This window comes from Odocoileus virginianus, chromosome 8 (genome assembly GCF_023699985.2).
Source record: "Odocoileus virginianus isolate 20LAN1187 ecotype Illinois chromosome 8, Ovbor_1.2, whole genome shotgun sequence".
In the NCBI taxonomy this organism is placed as follows: Eukaryota; Metazoa; Chordata; class Mammalia; order Artiodactyla; family Cervidae; genus Odocoileus; species Odocoileus virginianus.
This window is the reverse complement of record NC_069681.1, coordinates 34917598-34941077: the sequence shown is the minus strand read 5'-3', so window position 1 is coordinate 34941077 and position 23480 is coordinate 34917598. Positions and strand designations below refer to the sequence as shown.

The 23480-nt window shown below is 52.7% G+C and overlaps 1 protein-coding gene across 2 annotated transcripts in view; it reads right to left on the bottom strand.

Moving 5' to 3' along the window:
* Positions 1 to 714: 714 nt before the first annotated feature.
* Positions 715 to 23480, bottom strand: part of STK24 (serine/threonine kinase 24) — a 91069-nt gene continuing 68303 nt past the window's right edge. For both annotated transcript variants that reach the window (XM_070471490.1, XM_070471489.1), the window contains exons 4-11: positions 20966 to 21074; positions 20524 to 20681; positions 15005 to 15190; positions 12571 to 12716; positions 10542 to 10671; positions 9318 to 9386; positions 7688 to 7824; positions 715 to 3654 (exon numbers count right to left, since the gene is read on the bottom strand). In XM_070471490.1, coding sequence (XP_070327591.1) covers positions 3618 to 3654; positions 7688 to 7824; positions 9318 to 9386; positions 10542 to 10671; positions 12571 to 12716; positions 15005 to 15190; positions 20524 to 20681; positions 20966 to 21074 — 972 coding nt within the window. In that variant the 3' untranslated portion in view covers positions 715 to 3617. The remainder of the gene's footprint in view (positions 3655 to 7687; positions 7825 to 9317; positions 9387 to 10541; positions 10672 to 12570; positions 12717 to 15004; positions 15191 to 20523; positions 20682 to 20965; positions 21075 to 23480) is intronic.

Genomic DNA, 23480 nt, shown 5'->3' with positions numbered 1-23480 from the left:
ACAGCGTATTTGGAGAAACTTGGAATCTGGTAAGTTTCATCTGCTTCTCCCAACTTGGGAAGCAGAATATTTCCAAGAGACCTGTCAGAGGCTCTGGAAGACTTAGGGCTGAGGGTGAGATGGGGGGACCAGTACCCGTTTGACCCCAGTCCCCGAACAGCTGCGATGGAGTCAGCAAGCATCTCCAGAAGCCTACCCAGTCACTCACCTCTGCGAGGCTTGGGGAGGAGAAGTCTTCTAGGTCAGTCTTCTGTTCACACCTACCTGTGTCCCTCTGTGATGTCAAAGAGAACCCAAGTCCAGATCACGGGGGTGACTCAGACCACCCCCGAGCTGCTGGAAACACGAAGCTTCAGGGACACCCTCCACCTCAGCCCATTCAGGCTGCTGTCAACAAACATACCATCGATAGGGTGGCGTATAAAACACATTTCTTAAAAAACAAGCAGGAAAACCAAGATCTGTCTTAACAGTTTGGAGGCTGGAAGGACAAGGTCCTGGTGGATTGGGTGTCTGGTGGGGGCCGTCTCCCTGGGTGGTGGAAGGGGTGACAGACCGCTGGGGTGGGTGCTGACCTCAGTCCTGAGGGCTCCACCTGCATCACTTGTCTCCCACGGCCCCCACCGCCTCACACATGTAAACCTGGGGTTGGGGGGGCCCACAACACAAACATTGTCTATACCCTCTGCACACAAGACACAATTCCAAAAACAGTTTGTTTCTGTGAACTTTATTGACCCTCGCACGATACAAGCCCTGTGCTTAAGAACACGCCTTGCAGCAGCACTCCCCCGTTATTGCCATTATTTTATAGCAGAAATACAGAAGCCATGTTTTTTTAAGGAAGGAAAAATATAAAAATGCTTATAAATAGACCGCATGTTTTGCCAAAAGGAAGGTACAAAATGCCGCATAAAGAACCCAACGAAACGCTTCAAAAGACCCGTTGAACAAAACCGTCAGACTGGGAAGGTGGGTGGCACTTGGTTACAGCGAGATGACCCCAAGGCCCCCAGACCACGATGGTGCAGCCCGCGCAGAAGACACAACTTTGCAAAGTGTAAGCCACCAGCCACGATTGGCCCACCGCCTCCACTTCCAAAAGGCCGGCTGTGCTTCCGTGTGGGCACCCCTGCCATCTGCAGTGTGTGTGGGTGGACAGGCCGCTGGGGGTCACCAGCCAGACGCTCCAGTGTGGTGGTCATGCACAGGTGCTGAGCTCACGGGTCTGGCTGACCACCACCTGCCGTTCACAGGCCCGAGGGGGTCCTGCTGGAGCTCTGATCCCTGGTCTTTTAACAAACAACCTGACATGGACCAACGCTAGCCCCCCTTGACTCAACAAGACACTCTGCCTACAGAAAGCAAAGAGGGGAAGTGAACCCACTTTCCAAAGCCGGTCAAAACATGGCTTCCCCACACCCTGAGAAGCCCATCAACAGAAGACATTTCCAACCAAACCCCAGAGCAGTTGGCCTTTTGACCTGGGAGATGTGCGTTGCTGTCCACCAGTGACTGCTAACTGGTTGTCTGCTAACCGGTCACACCACCTTGCCAAGCCCCATCTACCCGGTCAGCGTCACCATCACTCACATCAGTGTCTGGTCTTGAAACCACTGTCTGTATGCGGGTCTGAAGAACCCGAGGTCAGAAAGCTGCTGTGACGGGGCTCTCGAGATAGCTGAGCGGCACACCCCTGGGGGAACACGGCTCTGTCCTCTGATGCTTCTCTCCAGCCGCAGACGAAACTCAACTGTGGCTTATGCCTCACGTGGGGGAAGAGACAGACCCCTCATAACACTCTCCAAAACACAAAACGAAATACTCTCAATTCTTCCAGTTTAACATATTTGCACAAGGACGATTCGCAATTTGGTTCTATGTCTCCTAACCAAAATGTATCCTTTACGGAAATTAACAACCCAAATCTACTTTTAATTTAACAAATCACGACAATTTTAGAGTTTTAGAAACTAGCTCCGTTCCACTACCAAATGAACAAGAAGCACCCCTCAGCGGCCTCTCCCGGTGACTTCCAGGCCACTGGGCCTGCAGATAACTGACCTGTCCTCAAGTTTACACAGTAACTTCCCTCCTTCCAAAAAGCCTTGGATTCCACGTCAAGAACTGCTACTCCAGCAAGAGTGGACTATGATTTGTATCAACAAATACACAAGAATGTCACACGTAACTCAGATCGGTCAAGAATCACGGCAAGAACTCAACTTTCCGCCCCAGAGACCCCTGCCACAGGCTGAGAAAAGTACAGAAACACCTGGCTAACCAACTGGTGGACATCCACTCCTTTAAGGAAGAAAGCAAATGACTCGGAAGACGGAACAGTTTTACCAGCCAGCAGTAGTCACGCATCTCTTCAGGGGACCGTTTTTAAAAGTTGCATAGGGAGCTGACCTGGACATTTCTGCAACTTGAACATGGGCACTTCTTCCTGGAGCCTCATCAGTGCGCGCACGTGCGCGCACACACCACTCACACACACACACCCCCCACACATGGCAGGCACACTGCCCCCTCTTAAAGAGTCACGTTCCAAGGAGAGTATGCAAAAATCCTGTTATAAAATTTATTTGTGAAAGCATTCAGACATGAGGTTTCGAAAGATGATACGCAGGTTTCACTACAAGGTGCAACAGAAAACCCTACTGGGAGGACGGGCCGGCTGGCGCGGGACACGGGCCGGGCACGACTCCAGCGAAAGTGAGACGAGGACGCTTCATCGGGGAGAAACTTGAAATAATAATTTAAAGCTTCATGAGGCGCGATATGTTTCCATTTAAAACACTAAGAAATAGTACCATCAATGAAAACAGGAAAATCAACTTCTAAGTGTACCGAAGGGGTCGTAGGGCACGCAGGAGGAAAAAAAAAAATCCGCATTTGCTGAGGTACAAACAGAGGGAGTGTTCCCGAAGAGGGGCATTTAATTATTATTAATGGCAAACCCTGCAGATACAAAATAAAACCCAAATCACTGGTCACATAATTCAAAATTTACATGTAATAAAGGCAAGGCAATAGACTCAAGTTATGGCCTGTCAAATATTTACTCCACTGACGGTATCTACAGAAGCACTTGGCCGATGTGTACACAGTGATTCCTATGCACGCCAAAAGGGTTTTCCGTAAAAATGACGCTATTTACAAGTCTGTACACTGATCCACCAGAGCGATTTCTCCATCTCCTGGGGTGGGGGGCGGGGAGGGGCGGGGTGCTTATCAATGTAAAGCAGGATACCTGAGGTTTCATTTCTTCAGTCGCCTTATCATAATCCCAGATATACATTTCAGGGTTTATTTTTGTTTTCAAAGACACTTTTCCTTGATATGTGCACTATGGTTAAAATTAAAAACGAGAATAATAAAATAATCGCTTGGAGGAGCTGGCCTTCCCCCACCCCATCCGGAGTCTATCAGGCCCCAGGCCAGCAGGGAAGGGCCATGGGGCCCTGGACAGGCGACCCTGCGGCGGGAACAGCCCCCCGATGGTGCGCCTCTTCAGCGGAGTCAGCAAAGGCTCTCGTTGAGTTTTGAAAAGGAAGAGGGTGAAGAAGGAAAAAAATAAAAGGAAAAACAAAACCCCAAATGCCAAAGGGATTTCAATGGGATGAAGTTCCTCCACCACTTAGAGAATATCTGGGAAGAGACAAAACAAGAAACAGCAGTAAGTCAATGTCATTTTCTCTAAATTTAAAAAAAATCTGCAAAACCAAGCAATGAACAAAGCCCTAGTTTTCATAGACAACCTCAAGTCGTAACAAATTAGTGGTACAAGCTATCAGTGAGCTAATTATAGTATAACATGAAGAATTCATAAAAATTATGAAAATCACAATTCCAACACTCAAAACTTCATAGATAATTAAAAAGTTAGAATGTGTTCAGCATCCCAGGAGAGAGGAAAAAAAGATACAAATAAAGCGGTACATGATATACCTTCACTTAAAATCACTTTTAAAAAATTGAAATACCAATAATACCCAGTGACACAGTAAGATCCCAAGGGCGCACATGCATGCCAATTTGTGTATCAGTGTAAGAAACCCTTTTTGGCCACAAAGATACTGATGGCTTGTTCGAGTAATCTGCTTCCTAAAACGGTCTCTTAGATTTTCAGTAATTACAATAATTAGGAAACTATTCTGATGTCCAACACAGAGAATGGTGAAGTAAAACCGAACTGAATGAAACTCATTACAAGTCATAGTAACATTTAAGCAACATGAAAAATACAGGTTAAGAAGTATACACAAAATTATACACGTCTTAGTTTTACACAATTTGTTCTACATAAAGACCAAATATTATGATCCAAAAACTTGGTTATGTTCACGGCTCGTATGCAGCAATGGAAAGCAATCCAACACCCCAGAACTCGTGGTGCTGGTGTAGACTCAACAGTGGGACAGCTACTCTCCCCCAGGAGTTCTGCAGCACGGTCGCACTTTGGAACACAAAGACGGGGGGAGGAGTTCCTTTCAAGACCAAGATTCCCTTAGCCGTCTCAAAACTGGGGCTGACCCAACCACAGGAGATGGCTGAGGATAAGCTTAATGGGACTCGCTGCAAACATTCCAAATTATATGTCCTCTTTTAAGAGCATTTAGGACATGTGACACTTGCCCAGGGAACAAATGACTAGAAAATCACTGCAGATGGTGACTGCAGCCATGAAATTAAAAGATGCTTGCTCCTTGGAGGGAAAGCTATGACCAACCTAGACAGCATATTAAAAAGCAGAGACATTGCTTTGTCAACCAAGGTCTGTCTAGTCAAGGCTATGGTTTTTCCAGTAGTCATGTATGGATATGAGAGTTGGACCATAAAGAAGGCTAAGTGCTGAAGAATTTATGCCTTTGAACTGTGGTGTTGGAGAAGACTCTTGAGAGTCCCTTAGACTGCAAGGAGATCCAACCAGTCCGTCCTAAAGGAAATCAGTCCTAAATATTAACTGGAAGGACTGATGCTGAAGCTGAAGACCCAATACTCTGGCCACCTGGTGCAAAGAACTGACTCATTGGAAAAGACCCTGATGCCGGGAAAGATTGAAGGCAGGAGGAGAAGGGGACGACAGAGGATGAGATGGTTGGATGGCATCACTGACTCAATGGACATGAGTTTGCGTAAACTCTGGGAGTTGGTGATGGACAGGGAAGCCTGGCGTGCTGCAGTCCATGGGGTCGCAAAGATTCGGACACAACGGAGTGACTGAACTGAAGTCACTGGGGGACTGACGCTACACAAAAGGACCCACACATCATCTCAAAGTTAAACATACAGAAGCTTTTCAAAATGCGTCAGACCTCCCTGTTTCCTTGGTGACCCAACTGGAGGGACACAAAGGGGGTGAAACTGGGTCTGAGGCGTCAGCCACAACCAGGCCGCTGTGGACGGCCAGCCTCTGGATGGGGGACAACACAGAGACAGCTGGGAGAGCCAGACAGGGACCCCAGGGAGCAAGGTCATCCAAGGGCTGGGGAAGAGCCCCACCTCAAAGGAGGAAAGAAGGGGACTTCCCTGCTGGTCCAGTGCTTAAGACTCCGTGCTCCCAACACAGGGGGGCTGAGGTCCCATCCCTGGTTAGGGAACCAGATCGCACATGCTGCAACCAGAAGCTCACAGACCACAGCTAAAGATCCTGTGACCAGAACAAAGACCCAGCACAGCCAAATAAATAAGGAAATATTAGGAGGAGGAGGACAAGAGAGAACTGGGGAGGATGGGGAACAAAATGCTAACCGAATGCAAACGGCGGGCACTTAAACCCGTGTTATCCTGTGTTACGTACGGTCACACTCGACACTAATGCAGGCATCGAGATGCAGGGAGTTCCCAGTGACACGTGCCGTAAAGTGTGAAACACACTCCTGCTACTGAGACTCAGCCCTACAACAAGGGGAAAGACTATGCTGACTGCATGATGAAATAAGATTTCAGATGCAGTGCGTTAAGTAGTACACTATTAAAACCAATTTCACTTTTTTAAACTTTTTTTTTAATGTGGCTACTAAAAAATTTAAAGCCACACATGTGCCTCACACCATCTTTCTATTGAACAGAACTAGGACAGATCACCTGTGTCAGCAACTAGAGAAAGGGAACAGGCACAGGGATCAATGAAAGCCACAGAGGCCACACCCTCTGGGCCTGGAGCTGCGGGGAAACAGTCACGCACAGGCGACACTGGTAACAACCTCACGCGGGTCAGGACAACGTGGAAAACATCAGTTCTAAGAGGGGCACCACAGACGCAGGAAACTAAAGACAACGCTGGTTTCTGGTTTGGTTCTGAACAATCTTTTTCATGGGAAATAAATGCCAGTATGAAGTGGTACCAGAGAAATCAGAAAGATGGACCATTATTAATTCAATAGGGCAAAGTCTATGAGACTCTGGATTACTATAGGATAAAACGTTCAATGACTTTAACAAAGCTATGTTAGAAATGCAACTGCGCACACACACAGTGGAGACACCAACTTGGCGAAGAACGGTGTCTGGGTGAGCATATGGGCGACTTTTTAATTCTGTTTTCCTCTATTTCTGTACTCTGTTAGTATCAAAAGTAGGGAGGGGGGAAAGTTACCCAAACACCACACTGGATTCCCTCAACTGCCTCACAATTGACGGAGGCCAAGTAAACAGTCTTCCCTCCAGCCTGAACATGAGAGCAGGTCAGGAAGTTGGAATGTTTTCACGAGGAAGCCAGAATCCCGGAGAACCAACCTGAAGGGCCAGCAGTGAGGTTTCTCTGATGCCGCCTCTGGGGGGGCTCGGGCAGCCCCCTCAGGACCACTTCCAAGTGGCAGAAGTGGCCCTCCACGCCCCAAACTTCACGCGCTATCCCGCCGACGTCTCAGGACAGATCTGAGACGCTCCTGATCCCCACGGAGGCCCGGCCAACCTCTAGGGAGAGCTCGGCAGCCCAGACAATTCACCTGGAAGGTGAACCTCAGGGCAACGACCTGCCCGACCTGCAGGGCGTTTTGCAGGGAAGAGAGCAGGGTCTGGGTGTGGAGGAGAGCGCGGCTCACAGACCTGCAGGGCGGCCCACCTCCGCTCCCTGCAGCAGCCCCGGGGGACTGCGCTTCTGTGACCCCTTCCATGGGGAGGCTCCCCAACAAGCTCGGGGGAGCGGGCGGAGGGCCAGATGGGCAGTCCCACCTCCTCCTCAGGAAGGCGTGCCATCAGGGCTGCTGGCAAAGAAAGGACATCCCCAACTCCACCCCCCAGCAGGCTGCCACAGACGGGGCTCCCTGCCACCACCACAGGGCTTCTGGGTGCAAGACAGACCGAGAACCCGTACAGCCATCTGCCCAGAAAGAACAGAGCTGTGTCCACTCTCGCTGAGCCCCGACCTCTGGGGTTTCTGGACCCCTGACTTTAAAGCACAAACCCAAACAAGGAGTTACAGATGCCAGGCTCAGGACTGCACCCCTCCAGCTGGGCACGAGGCCGCATCTGGAAAGCCCAGAGCCCCCCCAACCCCCCGATGTCATCCGGTGCTTAGGAGACCAGTGCCACAGCCACAGATTGCTCTGGGCCCTGCTGGAGAGTCCAGATGCACACGGGTCACCCGTAACCGACTTCTTGAGGGCAGAACCCCCTCCCTTCCCCGGCTCTGCAGCCGGGCCCCGGCCCGAGGGCACCGGGCACGGACGCCGCTCACCTCTGCAGCCTCCGCACCAGCTGGGCCACCATGGTGTCCGAGATGCCGGGGCAGGCCTCCTCCGCCAGGTAGATGGCCCCGCGCAGCTCCTCGATGGACCCCAGGTTGCCTCCGCATGCCTGGCTCTTCTCCTTCAGCTGCGAACACAAGACACAGGGCCGGCGTGAGTCTCCCGAGGATGAGAAACCACGGGCACCTGCAACGCGATGTGTGGCCCATGCCTGTTCCGGCTACAGGGCCCCGGTGGCCTCAGCCCGGACCCCTCCCCTCCGGGAGGCTGAGAGCTCCAGGCAGGCCCCGGTCTCTGCCTTCCCCGGGGGACAGGGCTTCTGTGCACCTCTTCATCCATGCCCTCTGCTTCCTTCTTCTGTTTCAGCCACCAGCAAAGCTGTCCCACGCCCACTCGGCTCTGCTCTGCCCCCGGAGCTGCAGCGCAGGCTGGGACCTCGGAGCTCCCAGGGTTAGCAGGCAGGTGGCTACGGTCTTGGGGTGCTGCCAGAACACTCGACTTCATGGGACCAGTGAAAAGTGAGTGGAAGCCGCTCAGTTGTGTCTGACTCTCTGCGACCCCATGGACTATACAGTCCCTGGAATTCTCCAGGCCAGAATACTGGAGTGGGTAGCCTTTCCCTTCTTCAGGGGACCTTCCCAACCCAGGGATTGCACCCAGGTCTCCCGCATTGCAGGCAGATTCTTTACCAGCTGAGCCAACAGGAAGCCCATGGAACCAGGTGGCAGCCCTAAATCCTGGGGAGCTGGGGTCCCCTCAGCACCTCTGCCAGCCAGGAGCACCCACAGGGGGATTTAAGGCCAAGCAGAGCCCAGGGATGAGCCTGTGGGTCCCTCCCACCCAGGACCAAGGAGCCCCTGCTAGAGCCTCCCTGGAGAGCTCCGATCACCACCCGAACAGAAGGGGCGGGGTGCCTCACTCGGAGTTACGTTAAAGGCGATGTGAGCCCGGAGAGCCCGCAGGGCAGTGTCAGAGAGGGCTATTTCCAACTCGTCTCCGAGTCACTACGAACCCGATGAAGAACAACCATCACCCTAAGACTCACTCTCAAAACACCTCCGAATGCTGTATGCACGCGCCTATCTACAGGGGGTGGGGCCCCCCGAGAGGGCACCGGGATGCAGTGGCCGCAATCAGGGGCCCTGCAGGGTGAGGCCCCTATTCTGGGGGCTCCCCAGGAAACCAGAGGACCCAAGGCAATCTGGTATCCCCTTAGAGTAAACATCTACTTTTCACATTGCCCTACCCAAGTCTGACAGAAGCAGAAAGACCAGGCTGCATCCAACCAGGTTCTACAGAAAGCAGCACTACTGAAGTTCAAGTCGCCCTGGTCCACACATGGACTGGGGCCAGGCTGCTGAAGTCCACGAGGATGCTGCCGGCAGCCCCATGGCGAGAGCTCCCAGGACGACGGGCTGGACAGAAGACAGCCCCAGCAAAGCACAAGGCCCTCCTGGAAGGTAGGGCCTGGCCCAGCCAGCCTCTGGGAGCACAGCCCACTGTCCGCCTGCTTGCACCGGCTGCCCCGACCCTGATTCCACGGGCAGCCCTGCCAGAAACATGAGCGCCTGCCCCCTTCTTCCCCTTGCGTGGTCCCCAACCATCCACTGGGCATCTTACCTCTGCAAAGAGCGGAGAAATAATCGTAGATAAACACTGAGAGAAAGGCCTCTTTGGGATGTCTTTCATCTTGGGAGGAAAGAAAAGGTAATGAGAAACGTTTTAACACCCACACTTGCCGGGGTTCACTGGACTCTGGGACACGTCCGCAGTGGTAGCTGCGTAGGGCTGCCTCACCGTGTTTCACTCAACTACAGGGGACCGCAGATACCATTCCCCATGGAAAGGCATGGAGCGCCGTGGAGCGGCGTCCTCCGTGGACGCGGGCAGGACCGAAACTGCACCGCCGGGCCACGTTGGAGAGGGCCTGGAGACCCTCACGCCAGAGCCGGCTGCTGCAAGGGGCTGTCACAGGACAGCGCTGCCTTTTTGCTTGTCTGCAGCCTCCATCTAAACATGTAATGACCCCTGCCCGCTTCTCGGAGCGGGACTCTAGGGTCGCCAGGGGACAACCACTGGTCCACTCTGCCGAGGAGAAACTACGCCTCTGTGCTTCAAAACGATCCCCCCAAAAACTACAGCTTTTCATAAATGCCAACAGGCACAAAACCAAGTCATCGAAAATCACATTTTACTTAAGTACCAACGTGTCAGTCACTCGGTTGTGTCCGATGCTCTGCGACAGTAGCCCGTGGACGATGGTAGCCCGCCAGGCTCCTCTGTCCACGGGACTCTCCAGGCAAGAATACTGGAGTGGGTTGCCGTGCCCTCCTCCAGGGGATCTTTCCGACCCAGGGATCGAACCCGAGTCTCCCGCATGGCAGGCGGAGTCTTTACCGCCTTAGCCACCAGGGAAGTACCAAACGCGACGTGTTTAAAGATTCCTTAAAACTCAATCCCCAAATCGTGGTGCCTTGATGAGGAACGCCAACGTGCACCAAAGGCAGAGTGTCATCAAGAGCCGGAAAGTCGTTTCAGGCATTTCCCAGCCACCCCTCCCCGCCCCCCCACGACCGTGTCAGAAACGCTGAGCTGATGGTGCGGCCAGAGAGAGCAGCGGCAGCACCGCGAGCCAGGCAAGCACCCAGACCCGCAGGCGGCCTCGCTGGGTAGTCAGACGAACAGAATCCCTTAATCTGTCGACTTCCTGACAGCAAAATTCCAACACAGGCGGCCCAGAGGGACCACGAGGCCCACGAGAACAGCAGGCTTCACGCCAGAGTGGCTCCGAAACGCCGCCAGTCCTGATGACAAGGGCTAGTCTCTCCACACGCGCAGACGTACCTTGTTTCTTTCCAGGTCTGACGGCTGGAGTGCTCCATTCTCCAGACTCTTTGGATCCTTCTCCCGGATCGTGAAGATCCAGTCCCCCGAGTCGCTGCCTCCGGAAGCCTGGCCGTCCGTGTCCGTCTCCCTTAACACAGAAACCCAGGTGCGCCCGTGAGTGGGCACCAGCTCCATGGGGAGGGACTTTCAGGGGGGAACCCCACACTCCATGCCTGATCCAGCCCCTCTGGGACTGCAGAAGCCCACCCTGCCCTCAAACTCCCAGAGGAGGGAGACCCTGTGGGCATATGGCTCCCATCACTTCCCACGGAGCGGCTGCACCACCTGCTCCATCCACCCCGACGTGGGCACGCAGCCCTGCCCGCTCAGCTCCCTCCCAGCCCGCAATCACGGGCTTGAACACGTCACCTCCACTCCTGCCTCCATCTCTTACCCTCTGCCCACCCCCAAAACCCACCCATACCTGCCCCCACCGTGGCCAAGACCCCGCCCCCGCCCGCCACTGGACAGGGGCCACCCCTCTGTCCTCCTGCTGTTGGGGGGCTCAGCAGCGGACCCTCCCACTCATCGGCCTCGCCGGAGCCCCTGGCTCCGGGCGCCCAGACCTCCCCCCACCCGAGTGGCCCGCTGGCTCTGCCTTCGCGCTGGTGTTCCCCAGGGCTTGGTCCTGGGCCTTGGCCCTTCCCCGCAGGAGTCCTCAGGGCTCCAGTGACCACTCACAGAGCGACACTCTAAGCCCGCATGGTCTGCCTATACCTCTCACCTCAAGGCCAAATCTCGCCGCTGCTCTAGACAGGACACATCCTCCTGGAGGCCCACACGTGCCCACGTCACAGCCGGCTCCCTGAGCCCTGGCCTCCCCAGACCAGCCTGTCTCCAGTGCCTCAGCTGACTCCTGACACTGCTTAAGCTGGACGCCGTCCCCCACCGTTACCCAGACCCAGCCGTAAACGTCCAGAATCACCAACCCCCCTCCACCGCCCGTCTCTTCATACCCCCGTCCCGACCACCGGCGTCGCTCAACGCCGTGACCTGAGCGACATCCTAGTCTGTGGGTCTCACCCCTGACCTTGCAGTGATCACCTGGGGGCCCTGAAAACACACTCTGGGTCTCCCCCAGTGGCCTGGCACGTGGACCTGGGCCGGGGAGTCAGCTTGCACTTCTAGCTGCAGTGTGAAGGGGCGCAGGCGAGGAGCTACCACCCCTGGGAGCACCTCCACCCCTGGGAGCACCTCCACCTGACCCTCCCTTCGCTGGCTCCCTTCTCTGATCACATCAGTGCAGCCGGCTCAGCTCTCCCCACCTCTAGGCACCCAAACGGCTCCCAGACCCAATTCACCTCTTCAACTAACAGATCTCTGAGATGCTCAACCTGACACCAGACTACAGGAAATACTTGGGGCGGAGCTTTTACAACACCAGGCACATACTGGCACGCAACACAGAATTGCCAATACCCTCACTTGCATCTTCTTAAAAAATTTTGTGTTGCTGTTTTTTTAAGAAGCCTGGCATGCTGCAGTCCACGGGGCTGCAAAGAGTTGGACGTGACTGAACAACTGAACTGAAAGATGTGTTTAAAGCCATTTCACCTGACCAGTATTTCGAAAAAAAAGAAACCAGGTCTAGCTCTTTACAGATTCTGGACATGAATCTGAGCAAACTCCCGGAGATGGTGAAGGACAGGGAAGCCTGGAGTGCTGCAGTCCATGGAACTGCAAAGAGTCGGACACGACTGAGCGACTCAACAACTATTACAGATTTACTCAGAGAAACTCCACTGGCAACAAAAAGAGACTCAAAGACGCCCAAATACAGACCCACACTAACACCAGAAGCACCATCAGCCTGGATGTTCTATTCTAAAGAAAAAAGAAACCCCAAACCCAGCCCAATCAAGAGACGAGAACAAACAGGCCCACGTCACGCACAGCTTGGGGTTTAGACACAGCCTGGGGCTGGGGGAAACCTCCCCTCTCCCCCAGGTCACAGACACCCCAAAGGACTCGGGCCGAGCGGACTCACGTGTCTGAGTCTTCCGAGCTGGAGTCTTCGTGGCTCTGCTCAGCCTTCCACCTCTTGTACCTGTCGATGAGCTCAGTCAAGTAGGATGTTTTCTTTGCGTTGCGGATTATGAACTTGTGCTTCAGTAACTCCTTAGCGGTGGGTCTCTGGAAAATGCATCAACCGACACACCAAAGAGAAAAAAGCATGAGATCAGGTTCTTGGCATTCCACTTAACTCCACCCCAAAAGACAGGCTTCTGCCTCAAAATGTCCAGCAACCAATTCTAATACATACAGAAGGAGTCCTATTTCAAAGTTTTCTCCTTTAAGATTGATTCAAAGAATGTCATTCGGCATCGGTGGGTGGGGTCTTGTTCACAGTGTGGACAGGTTCCTAGTATCTACTGGAGTCCTTAACACTCTGGGGCTAACTGTCCAATGAAAGCAGACGCCCTTTCCCCCAGAAAATGCATTCACACAGAAATGTTACAGAGAATTTCACAGAGGTCATTCAACCATCATCACTAACGCTGGCAAGAGAGAAAACGTGTTCTGTATATCACCTCGTTAACTTTTTTTCTTTGGCTCCATCCCCCGCAAAAAAACGAGAAGATAAATGTTCATTTAGATTCATCTAGAAGAAAAGAGCCAGGAGATAGCTTTTTCGTGGATGCTGAAAGGGCAAGTTCTCTTAGTCATCAGCCTTCCCGAGCTAGAAACGCTGGTTTCCCAGGCCTGCCTCTTTCCTCGTGATCGGGCTGAGGACTTCCTCCAGGCCTGGGCTCAGCACGGCCCCAACCAGTGAGTGTGCATTGAACTCAGCTGCTCACTTTGAGAATGGCAAACCACCTATAGGGCACAGGCCTCCCGAGAAACCATGCAGCCCCAACAGGAGCGGAGAGCAGGACGCACAAACCACACGAGTCAGACTGCATTCCCACTTGCACTGAATCACTGAAGCTTCCTGAATGAGAGCCAGGCGCGCTCCTCCGACTCAAGCCTGTGCAAAAGCCTGGGTCACTTCTGGTATTTCTCAGGCCCTGTCCACACGAGTGTGAAACTCCAAGCACCTCAGAAGAGCCCAGACCCTCAGCCTCTCATCTTCCCCTTGGTACACTTGGGCTAGAGATGTGTGCACTAGGCTGGCAAGCAATACCAGAACTGTATCTGTAATGGGAGGAGATGCTCGGGCATGGGGAGGCATCTTCTTAGGGCTGGGAATAAACTCCTGGTAAGACGTTCAGAGCTCAAAGACATGAAGAACAGTGACCCCCATGGCACCTGATGAGTGGCGTATTCTGCATCCACAAGGGGCTCTTAGAAAATGCTGGCATTCCTCACTGAATTCCACCACCAAAACCTAGTATGGTATTAGAAACCCATAGTGCTCTCATTAAAACTAACCAATGGACTGCAAGGAAATTAAACCAGTCAATCCCAAAGGAAATCAACTCTAAATATTCACTGGAAGGGCTGAAGCTCCAATATTTTGGCCACCGGATATGAAGAGCCAACTCAATGAAAAAGACACTGATGCTAGGAAAGATGGAGGGCAGGAGGAGAAGGGGGCAACAGAGAATGAAATGCTTGGATGGCATCACCGACTCAATGGACACAAGTTTGAACAAACTCTGGGAGGTAGTGAAGGACAGGGAGGCACACTCTGATGCTGTCCATGGGGTCACAAAGAGTTGGACACGACTGAGCAGCTGGACCACAAAAGCGTATTTTTAGATAAGAGCTCTTTGTAGAGAGCCGGGGGGCGGGGGGGACACGAGCTCAGAAGTTCCAGCCTGACCTGTGGCTAACCCTGCTGGAGAATTCAGAAACCAAACAAGGACACACGGTGCTATATGCAACACCAAAATACACAGACAACTTGGAAAGAAATACCCTAATCGGAGAGAGAATAAGGCTGAAGCCATGGAGTTACCTCTGCCACAGGGCTCTGCCAGGGTCAACTCAATAGCAGAGACAGGCAGAAGGAAGAGGGGAAAGCGAGGCGGAGCTACATTTGTATCTCATTCCTCTTTTCCTTCCTAACACATGCCAAGAAGAAACTGAAAACGTTTACTTTAAAGACTTATTTAGCCACTGTTTCCCAGGCCGGACTTTGCGGTTACGACAACAGCTAAAATTAACCCAACCTTCCACTATAAATATTAAAAATGTATGATTCCACATAGAATATTAAGGAGAACAGTCTTCAAGCTCAATGCAGTAGGAGACACCAGAAAATCTGAAAGACAATAAGTAGACTCTGAAGTCTTAAAAAGATAAAATAACAATAAAAAGCATTTGCACTTCAGAGAAATCAATCATATCCTTTTAGAAGAAGAAATGAGATCATGAAGACAGCTGAAAACAGAGAAGGAAGACAGGCCACTAAGATGCATCTAGACCCATCAGGTCCCCGTAGGGGGAGATGCCCGTTCCCAGGTCAAGACACTCACAAAGCTCGGCTCCTTGTTCAAACAGGCCTCCACGAACTCCTTGAGGGGTTTGCTATAGTTCCCTTCCAGCGTCGGGGGGTTGTTCTTTGGGATGAGGAATAGGACCTTCATGGGATGCAGCTCGGAATGCGGCGGCTCCCCCTTGGCAAGCTCGATGGCCGTGATGCCCAGGGACCAGATGTCCGCCTGCAACAGCAAGACACAGTTAGTCACACATTCGGAGGGGAGGCAGTTCAAAGAAACGTACTTCCTAGGAGGAAAAAAAAAAAATCTCAATGTGCTTCTGAGGTCTTGAATAAGATACTCATTCTTAATTGAAAAAATTTGTTAAAGATAAAGTCTTTGGTGTAACTTCAAAAGAGGCAACACAGAGGAGGACATCTAATAACAACATCTCCTGCTTCAATGTGAAAACCAGCTCTGATGATTATGCCTCTTCCCTTTGCTGCTGGAGGTGGGAGATGTTCCACGTTCATTTAAGTCCCTGAGTCAACAGGTCAGGGAACCTGAGGCCAGTGGAGACAGTGTGTCAGGGGACCACAGCACACTTGCAGCCACCACATCCAGCGATGCTTAGAAGCCAGCACAGCCCTTAAAGCCACACCAGGACGAAATGGGACCCCTGTTCCCCGGCAGCCAGGCCAGGAGCCTGGGCCCAACCCTCGGAACTTCCCTTTGGTTCCTCATAAATCAACCAGCTGCCAGGTGTGTGGCTCTTGACCTCTTGGTGCCCTGGGTCCGCACCTATCCCTCCTCCCCCCGGGCTTAGTTCAGAGCTGTCTTCTGTCCCTAGGGCTTCTGTGGGGGGCTCTGGAGTGGTCTACCTGCCCACAGGCTCCCCCTGCATACCTCTAACATCCTGCTGACTAACTTGGAAACCTTGCCTGGCACTTGAATAAATGGCAAGCAATTCAGCATTATGCAGTAAAAGTCATAAAAATACCCACACTTGTTAAAACCAACTAATTTCACTTCTAGGAATCAATCCTAAATAAATTTTATATTCAGAAAATGGTAAGGGATGCCTAAAATATTCAAAAGCAGCATTACTTATGCTAAAACCTTAGAAGAATGACTATCTTTCTATGGCACATTAACGTGACTGAAGTATCAAATATTCACCAATGACACTGATAGAGAATCAATTGAGTTTGTCTATTACGGTATCTAGGATTTATGACATCAGACTTAAAAATATGTCTGGATTTTAAAATAAGAATTATGTGGGAGAGGGCAATCATTTTCCAAAGCAACTATGAGAGACCTGTTTTACCGCCATTTGGGAAATCAGCTATTAAGAGAAACAAACAGTGGTTTTCAGTAATGAGATTAAGTAAAAAAATCACAACTGAACTGCAGATATTTACTTGTGAACATATTTTCTTTCTGTATGTGGTTAGTTCTGGGTAGCACTCTCCTAAAAGTGACAACACAGAATTATCCATTATTGATGAGCAGTGGGGGTGCGGGGACCCAAGTGGGCACTGCTAGTGAAGAGCAACTCTCAAAATCCTTGCAGTAATACCAAGTAAAGTAAAAGTCACCTGGCTATCTCTCTGCAGACAAAATACAATTTAAGTGGCATTTAAAAATTTATGTATAGAAAATATTCTATGAAGAACCAACCACAAGAGGGGGACTTCCAGTGGTTAAGAATCCATGGGTCCCTTGCAGGGAGCATGGGTTCGATCTCCGGTCAGGGAACTAAGATACCACACAGTGTGCGGGGCAGCAAAAAAAAAAGAAAAAGGAAGACAGGGGGGAAAAAAAAAAACCATGGAGAATCCCAAATAACATAGTTAAAAACACAGCTCAAAGTGGATTAAATATGAACTATTTAATAAGACGTAATATTCAGAAACACATTAAGTAGCACGAGAGGTATAAAAACCATCTATGACCAACTCCGTAGCGACACACGGCCCCACCATCGCCTTGCACTGGGATAAAGCTGGATGCTTTCTCCGCTCACATCCTTCCCCTGCTTGCAAGATGCATCACTCCCAGCCAGGAGGTGGGAACTCCCGGCCCTGAGGACGGAGCAGGGGAGGCCACAGGCTGCCATCGGGACAGGAGGGTTGGTCACGTTCCCAGGGGACCAGCTGGCTGCACACATCCCAGCAGATGGGCCGGTCCTACCCTGTTTCCACTGATCTTTATTTTTCCATCAACACATCACCTGTTTTCAGCCTTCACCATGGTGACTGCAAACAGTTATTTCGGACACGACTGGACACTAAAATAACTTAGCTTGTGCTTGGGTACTAGGCCTACAGATGTTTTTCCTGCGTCTCATTTTTTCCAGTATTTTCCAGATTAAAGACTAAGTGCTGCTTTTGAGACCAAAAGAGGGGAAAGTTGTTTACAAGGAGAACACCAGCGCTGGCCCCTCAGCCTCCACGGGGGTTGCTAGCAGGGAAATCGATTGACAATCCCAGCACAAATGTCTCTCCTCTCCCCTCCTCCCCCCTCGTCTCTGAAGGGCTGCGAAGCCCGTGTCTGTGCCGCCCTCCCGGATCACGCCGACACCCCATCAGCCCCCCGAACCAGCTCACGGTCAGAGCTCCTGACGCCCAGTGCCGCGCTGGCTCGCTGAAGAGTGGATGGCCTCGCACGGCGCTGGGCTCAGCTACAGCGAGGCAGGACGGAATGAGCACAGAAGAAGCAAGGTCCACACCCTAGTCCAGCCCACCCGCAGACGGCCTTCCCTCTACGGGGAAAGGTGAAAAAGATGGAAGGGTCTTCGGCCCAAGCCCCGGCTCCACGGTTGCGCCCGCGGACATCTTATACCAAGTTTCCCTAAGTCACCTTAAAGAGAAAGATAACGGTGAAGAAGGTTCTTAAGGCCTCTGAGCTAACATGGCTTAGAAATGCCAGGCTCAGATCAAGACCTGAGATCAGAATTCTCAGTTGGGGCGAAAGACAAGGGACCAAACATACTGGTTCCAGAAGTGACTGTGCCAAGCCAGTTCTAGACACACACACACGCACACAACACTAAGGTCGATGCCCCTTTAAACTCAGGGAGATGGAGATGCTGGGGAGGCAGGGACAGTCCATCCTCACTCTACCTGCTCCCCCTTTTGAGAATCATCAGCACGTGGGCCCTGAAACGAAAACTACCGGGAGCACCCGGCTTCCCCCAGGGACCCCGGGCGACATGCTCTTTACCTGTAACACAGAGACCAGTGCGGGGGCTGTCCGAGGATGCAGGGAGGAGATTGGCACTGGCAAGAAGCCGACCGTGTGTCTCAGGCAAGCAGAGGCGCCCGTTAAAGCGCATAAGCACCCTGCCAGACGGGCCTCGGGCGGGAGGCGGTCCCTGGCAGAGGCCCTTTGTCAGGCGCTGCTGAGGACAAACAAGGACCGGTGGTCTCTGACAAAGCTCCGCACTCACACCCTGAGCCTTATCTGCGCTTCCCACACCTCCTGTGTCAACAAGCCTGAGAGCCGCAGTTCACAAACTTCTTCACACTGAGTTCCAGCTAAGGGTTGTTGGGTCTGATCCAAGCGAACGGAAGAATCGGCTTTTTGCCATAAGCCAGGCGGGCTGAGGTCCGTGGGGTTGCAAAAAGAGCCGGACACGCCTTAGCGACTAAACAACAACAGTCTAACGTAAGGTGTGTAAAGGTTTGCGAGAGGTTAGATGTGTTTTCTCACGCGGCCCAACCAAGCGTGCATTTCCTGTATGTCTGGGACAGCATCTTCTGATCTGCCTAAAAAAGAACACCGCAGCATCTGCTGACCACAGAAGAGCATTCTGACCTAGACAGCTCCAGGGAAGAGGCAGCCAAGTTTGCCGATGTCCCAGGATCTCCATGGCGCAGCGCTGCCCTCGGTAAACACGAGGAAAGGCCCCCTGGCCAGGCGGAAAGGTGGGGAGGGGGGAGTCTCAGGAAGGCCAGACAGTTCTTGAGAAGTGTGAGGTGGGCAGTGAGGAATAACGCTGAGAAGGTAAAATCTGAATCCTGAGTCACAGGGGGCCGGCGCTGACCAGCTAACTTACCAGAAAGGAAGAAAAGAGAAACATCGGGGTGTAATCAGATGAGTTAAGAAACCTGGACTCTAGTCCCAGCCCTACCTAAATCTAGACCTGTGAACCTGGATAAATGAAAGTGAAAAAAAGTCAAAGTGAAAGCCACTCAGTCGTGTCTGACTCTTTGTGACCCCAGGACTGTAGCCCACCAGGCTCCTCTGTCCATGGGATTCTCCAGGCAAGAACACTGGAGTGGGTTGCCATGCCCTCCTCCAGGGGATCTTCCCCCTGCAGGGATCGAACCGGGTCGCCTGCACTGCAGGCAGACGCTTTACCGTCTGAGCCACCAGGAAAGCCAATGATAAATGAGCCTTGACTGAAAATAGAGAGAATGAACTGAACACATAAATTCCTATGGAGGCTTAAAAATGACTCCAAGAAAAGGACCAATAGAGATTAGACCCAGCCTCGGGGGCAAACCCATGCCACAGGGCAACAGACACGCCAAAGACGGGGCAGCTCTGCTGAAAACCTACCGTCAATTACTGGCCAGCGGCTACCAAGGCTGTGAGCCTGGAAGTCAAGGCCCTCAACATGAAGAGGGCCAGGGCCACCTCGGCCCTGACGGAGAGGCCCCCAGCAACTTCAGCACCCGTGTGACGGCTCTCCACGTGGAGCCGAGGCCCAGGAGCCACTCTACGCCCTGTGTGCTACGTTTCACGAGGCGGGGGGAGCTGCCAGGGGCTGAGAGGACTTCCACTCAGAGAGAAGTGGTGTCTGGCACGTCTGAGTATCTGAGTTAACTATCCGTCTGCCTGGAAATCCTGGCTTAGAGAAGCCTCTGCTCTATGCCCACATGGAGACTCCGCTGCATCCAGGCGACTGAGACAGAGCGGCCCGGCATGCGGGCGTGAAATCAGATCCAGGCGGCGGGGGTCCTGGTAGGCTTTTTAAGCCCATACTAAACAGTTTAACAAGCCGAAGGGCAATAGGGAAAAAAGAAGACGGCAGAAACTGGGAGAGTGCAGCACACGATAGGTAAGAGACTGGAACAAGGAGACTCTGAGAACAATCCCAGTGTGTGCGTGTGTGTGTGTGTGTGTGGGGGGGGGGGGGGGGGGGGGGCCCCTAAATGCCACAGTAGGAAGGGTCTGCAGTGGCCATGAAGGGTACGCTTCCTCCCAGGCTCCGGCCTTCCAGCTTTGTGACTCACTTCTAGGGATCCTCTCTGCCCTGGTCCCTGAAATACTGCTCAGCCTTCCGTCCGAGGCCCTCTGCCCTCACCCACCCCTCGGGCTTCCCCCGCGCCCCCGGCCCCTCTCCACAGACCTGCGCCCTACAGGCCTCTGCTCCTCTACGTCCCCCGCCCCGTCAAGACACTGTCAGCAGCGGGGACCGGACACGTAAAAGGGACCGACTGAGGCGGCAAGAGAGCCCTATTTCTAACCGAGGCGCCCGCGTCACCCCAACAGGATGCGCTGTGAGACTGGAGCCCAGGAGGAACGCCCCCCGCAGACCCCGCAAGCCCAGGTGCCAGCCTCACCTTTGAGTCGTAGGCCGACTGCTTGATGACTTCGGGCGCCATCCAGAAAGGGGTGCCCACGAAGGTGTTTCTCTTTATCTGGGTGTCTGTCAGCTGGCCCGCCACTCCGAAGTCCGCCAGCTTCACCTCCCCGTGCTCAGAGAGCAGGACGTTGGCAGCTGCGAGATAACACCGAAGACACCCTGATGGCAGCTGCTGGACACCTCCGTCCGCGCCCTTGGAAACGGGCTGGCGTGCCCTCCCAGAGCCATCAGAGGTCGACAGGAGCAGACAGTGGGTGAGAGCCCCTCAGAGCCCCCTACCCGCTCAGGCACGTCGAAGGCACCCTCCACGTGCCCACAGGACCACCTCCCTTAGAAGAGAAGCAGAGCTAAGATGCGACAACGAACCTTCCTACCCGCCTTGGGGATTTCAGAAGAACATAAACAGGATGCTTTCTTACCTTTAATATCTCTGTGAATTTTCTTCTCCGAATGCAAATAATCAAGTCCTTTCAGTATTTCTCTTAATATAGTAGCAATCTGGGTTTCATCTAAAGGGCCAGGTTCTAACTAACAAGAAAAAAAATAAAGATTAAGGTTACTTAAACGATTAGATGAAAAAGTATGAGATGACAGGACAGAGTCAATGTTAAATGGACAAGAAGAATCAAGATCGAAATCCTCTTCATTCCAAAACAGATATTTTGCCCACATAATTAAAACGTATTTAAAAAGAATCCCCCTCCTCGCCAAAAAAAAAATAAAAATATAAAGAATCAGAGAAAATGACTTTGCTGAATGAATCAAAGTGGGGCCAATGAGAAAGGCCAAGATCAGCTTGCCAAGCCTGCAGCCCGAGCAAGGAGGGAGGTCAGGCCAGAAAGCCAAGGCTGGCACCTCACAAGGCTTGCCAGGGAAGGGACCGGGCACAGTCCAGTTCTGTCCTAATACAGGCCACGGGTATCAAAACACGAGCCATCACAAAGAGAAGGCCCGGGAGCTGAAGGCTTTCCGAGGCTACCCCTGCACCAGAATTTTTTATTAATAAATCTGAATTTTAAACCTCAGGGGGAAGAGTGCAGAAAGGAGATCAACCCCTCACGATGGAATTTTTTTTGTTATGTGATACGACATGTATACCCACAAAGGGGTTTTCCTGGTGCCTCAGTGGTTAAGAATCCACTGCCAATGCGGTTCGATCCCCGGGTCGGGAAGGTCCCCTGGGGGAGGAAATGACAACCCACTCCACCATTCCTGCCAAGAAAATCCCATGGACAGGAGCCTGGTGGGCTACAGGGTCCTGCACGCCGTCACCACAGACCAGGACGGTTCACTATACACCTCAATCTGCAGAACTGAATTCCTCCCAAGCTATCTGACTCGGAATCTTGTTCTCAAGGAACACACTGACTGCTCCGAAGCACACAGTCTGGAAGCTCCGCCTTGTCTGAGTTCGTAGATTGTGGGAATTTTAATACTCAAGATGAAGAAAAATGCACTTTTCTCATAACCGGGGGCAAAAGAGGAAGGAGGAGGAGGAGCTGGCAGATGTGCCCTCCTTCCCGGCACAGAGCGCAGAGCTCACCCCGCCGTCCACACCGCTATCCCCGGGCAGGGCTTCCGTCTCCTCCACCAGCACGGTCACCCGGGCGGACAAACCACAACATCTGGCTGGACCCCCTCCCTCCTACAATCAAGCATCCGGAGAGGAACGGCAGGGAGGCCTGGAGGCATCACCAATGGAGGTAAGAGCTGAAACCTCTCCCCTGGGCCATTTGAGAGCTGGCTCTCTGACTGATGCATGGATAGTTATGCCCTTTTACGTCTGGCCCAGACACCACCCACCAGTGAGTCACAGGCGGCACCGGGGAGAGAAAGACTATTTTATTCACAGAGCAGGGAGGCCCTTTGGGGGTCAAAATTCACTGTAAAGGGTGTCCAATTGTTCTCTGGAGCACTGAGCTCCTCAACTCGTGGGGACCCGCCTTCTCCACCACTAATAACACGTTTCCAAGTAGTCTCTTCAGTTAAGAGGACTGTGGAACTCTTCCAATCATCTCTACAAAACAAAGATTCGGGGGGCATGGGGGAAGGATGCGGACTGCTCCTCATCTCTAACAAAGAAAGTGAAGTCGCTCAGTCGTGTCCAACTCTTTGCAACCTCATGGACTATAGCCTACCAGGTTCCTCTGTCCATGGGATTTCCCAGGCAAGAATACTGGAGTGGGTTGCCATCTCCTTCTCCAGGAGATCTTCCCAACCCAGGGACTGAGCCCCAGTCTGCCACACTGTAGGCAGACACTTTACTATCTGAGCCGCCAGGGAAGTCACTCCTCGTCTCTGGGTGACCTCTGATCCCTCTCCCAAGTCTGTCATCCATCCTTCCTCTTATCATGAGACCCTCAGTCTGCAGGCGGCCACCCGACTACGGACCACATCTGCTGCCCTCTGCGGCTGCCAAGTCTGGCCCCGTGACCAAGCCCTCACCAAAGGACTATGAGCAGAGCCCCTTCCCAGTCCTAGCCTCGGCTTTGAAACACCGGCCGCCGGAGAGGACGAAAACTAAAGACCACGGGAAGTCACCCACCGCTGCGGGGGCCTGAAGGCCACTGAGCCCACGTGCGGGAGAGAACCGAACTTCCCATCTCGTGTGAGACGCCGCTTGGGGCGGCCACCATGGCAGCTTGCCCTAACCATTAACGAGTGTGTCGCCTACTTCTTAAAACTCAGGCTGCATATTCGTTTCTTTAGTCTGTCAAACATCTCTCTGCCTGACTAAGTGCCTGGTTTATGCAGCCTTGTTCTTGCTGCGTGTGCACTTAGTCGTGTCCGAGTCTCTGTGATCCCCTGGACTGCAGGCCCTCCAGGCTCCTCTGTCCGTGGGATTTTCCCTGCAAGAATACTGGGGTGGGTTGCCATTTCCTTCTCCAGGGGATCTTCCTGATCCAGGGATCGAACCGTGTCTCCTGCACTGGC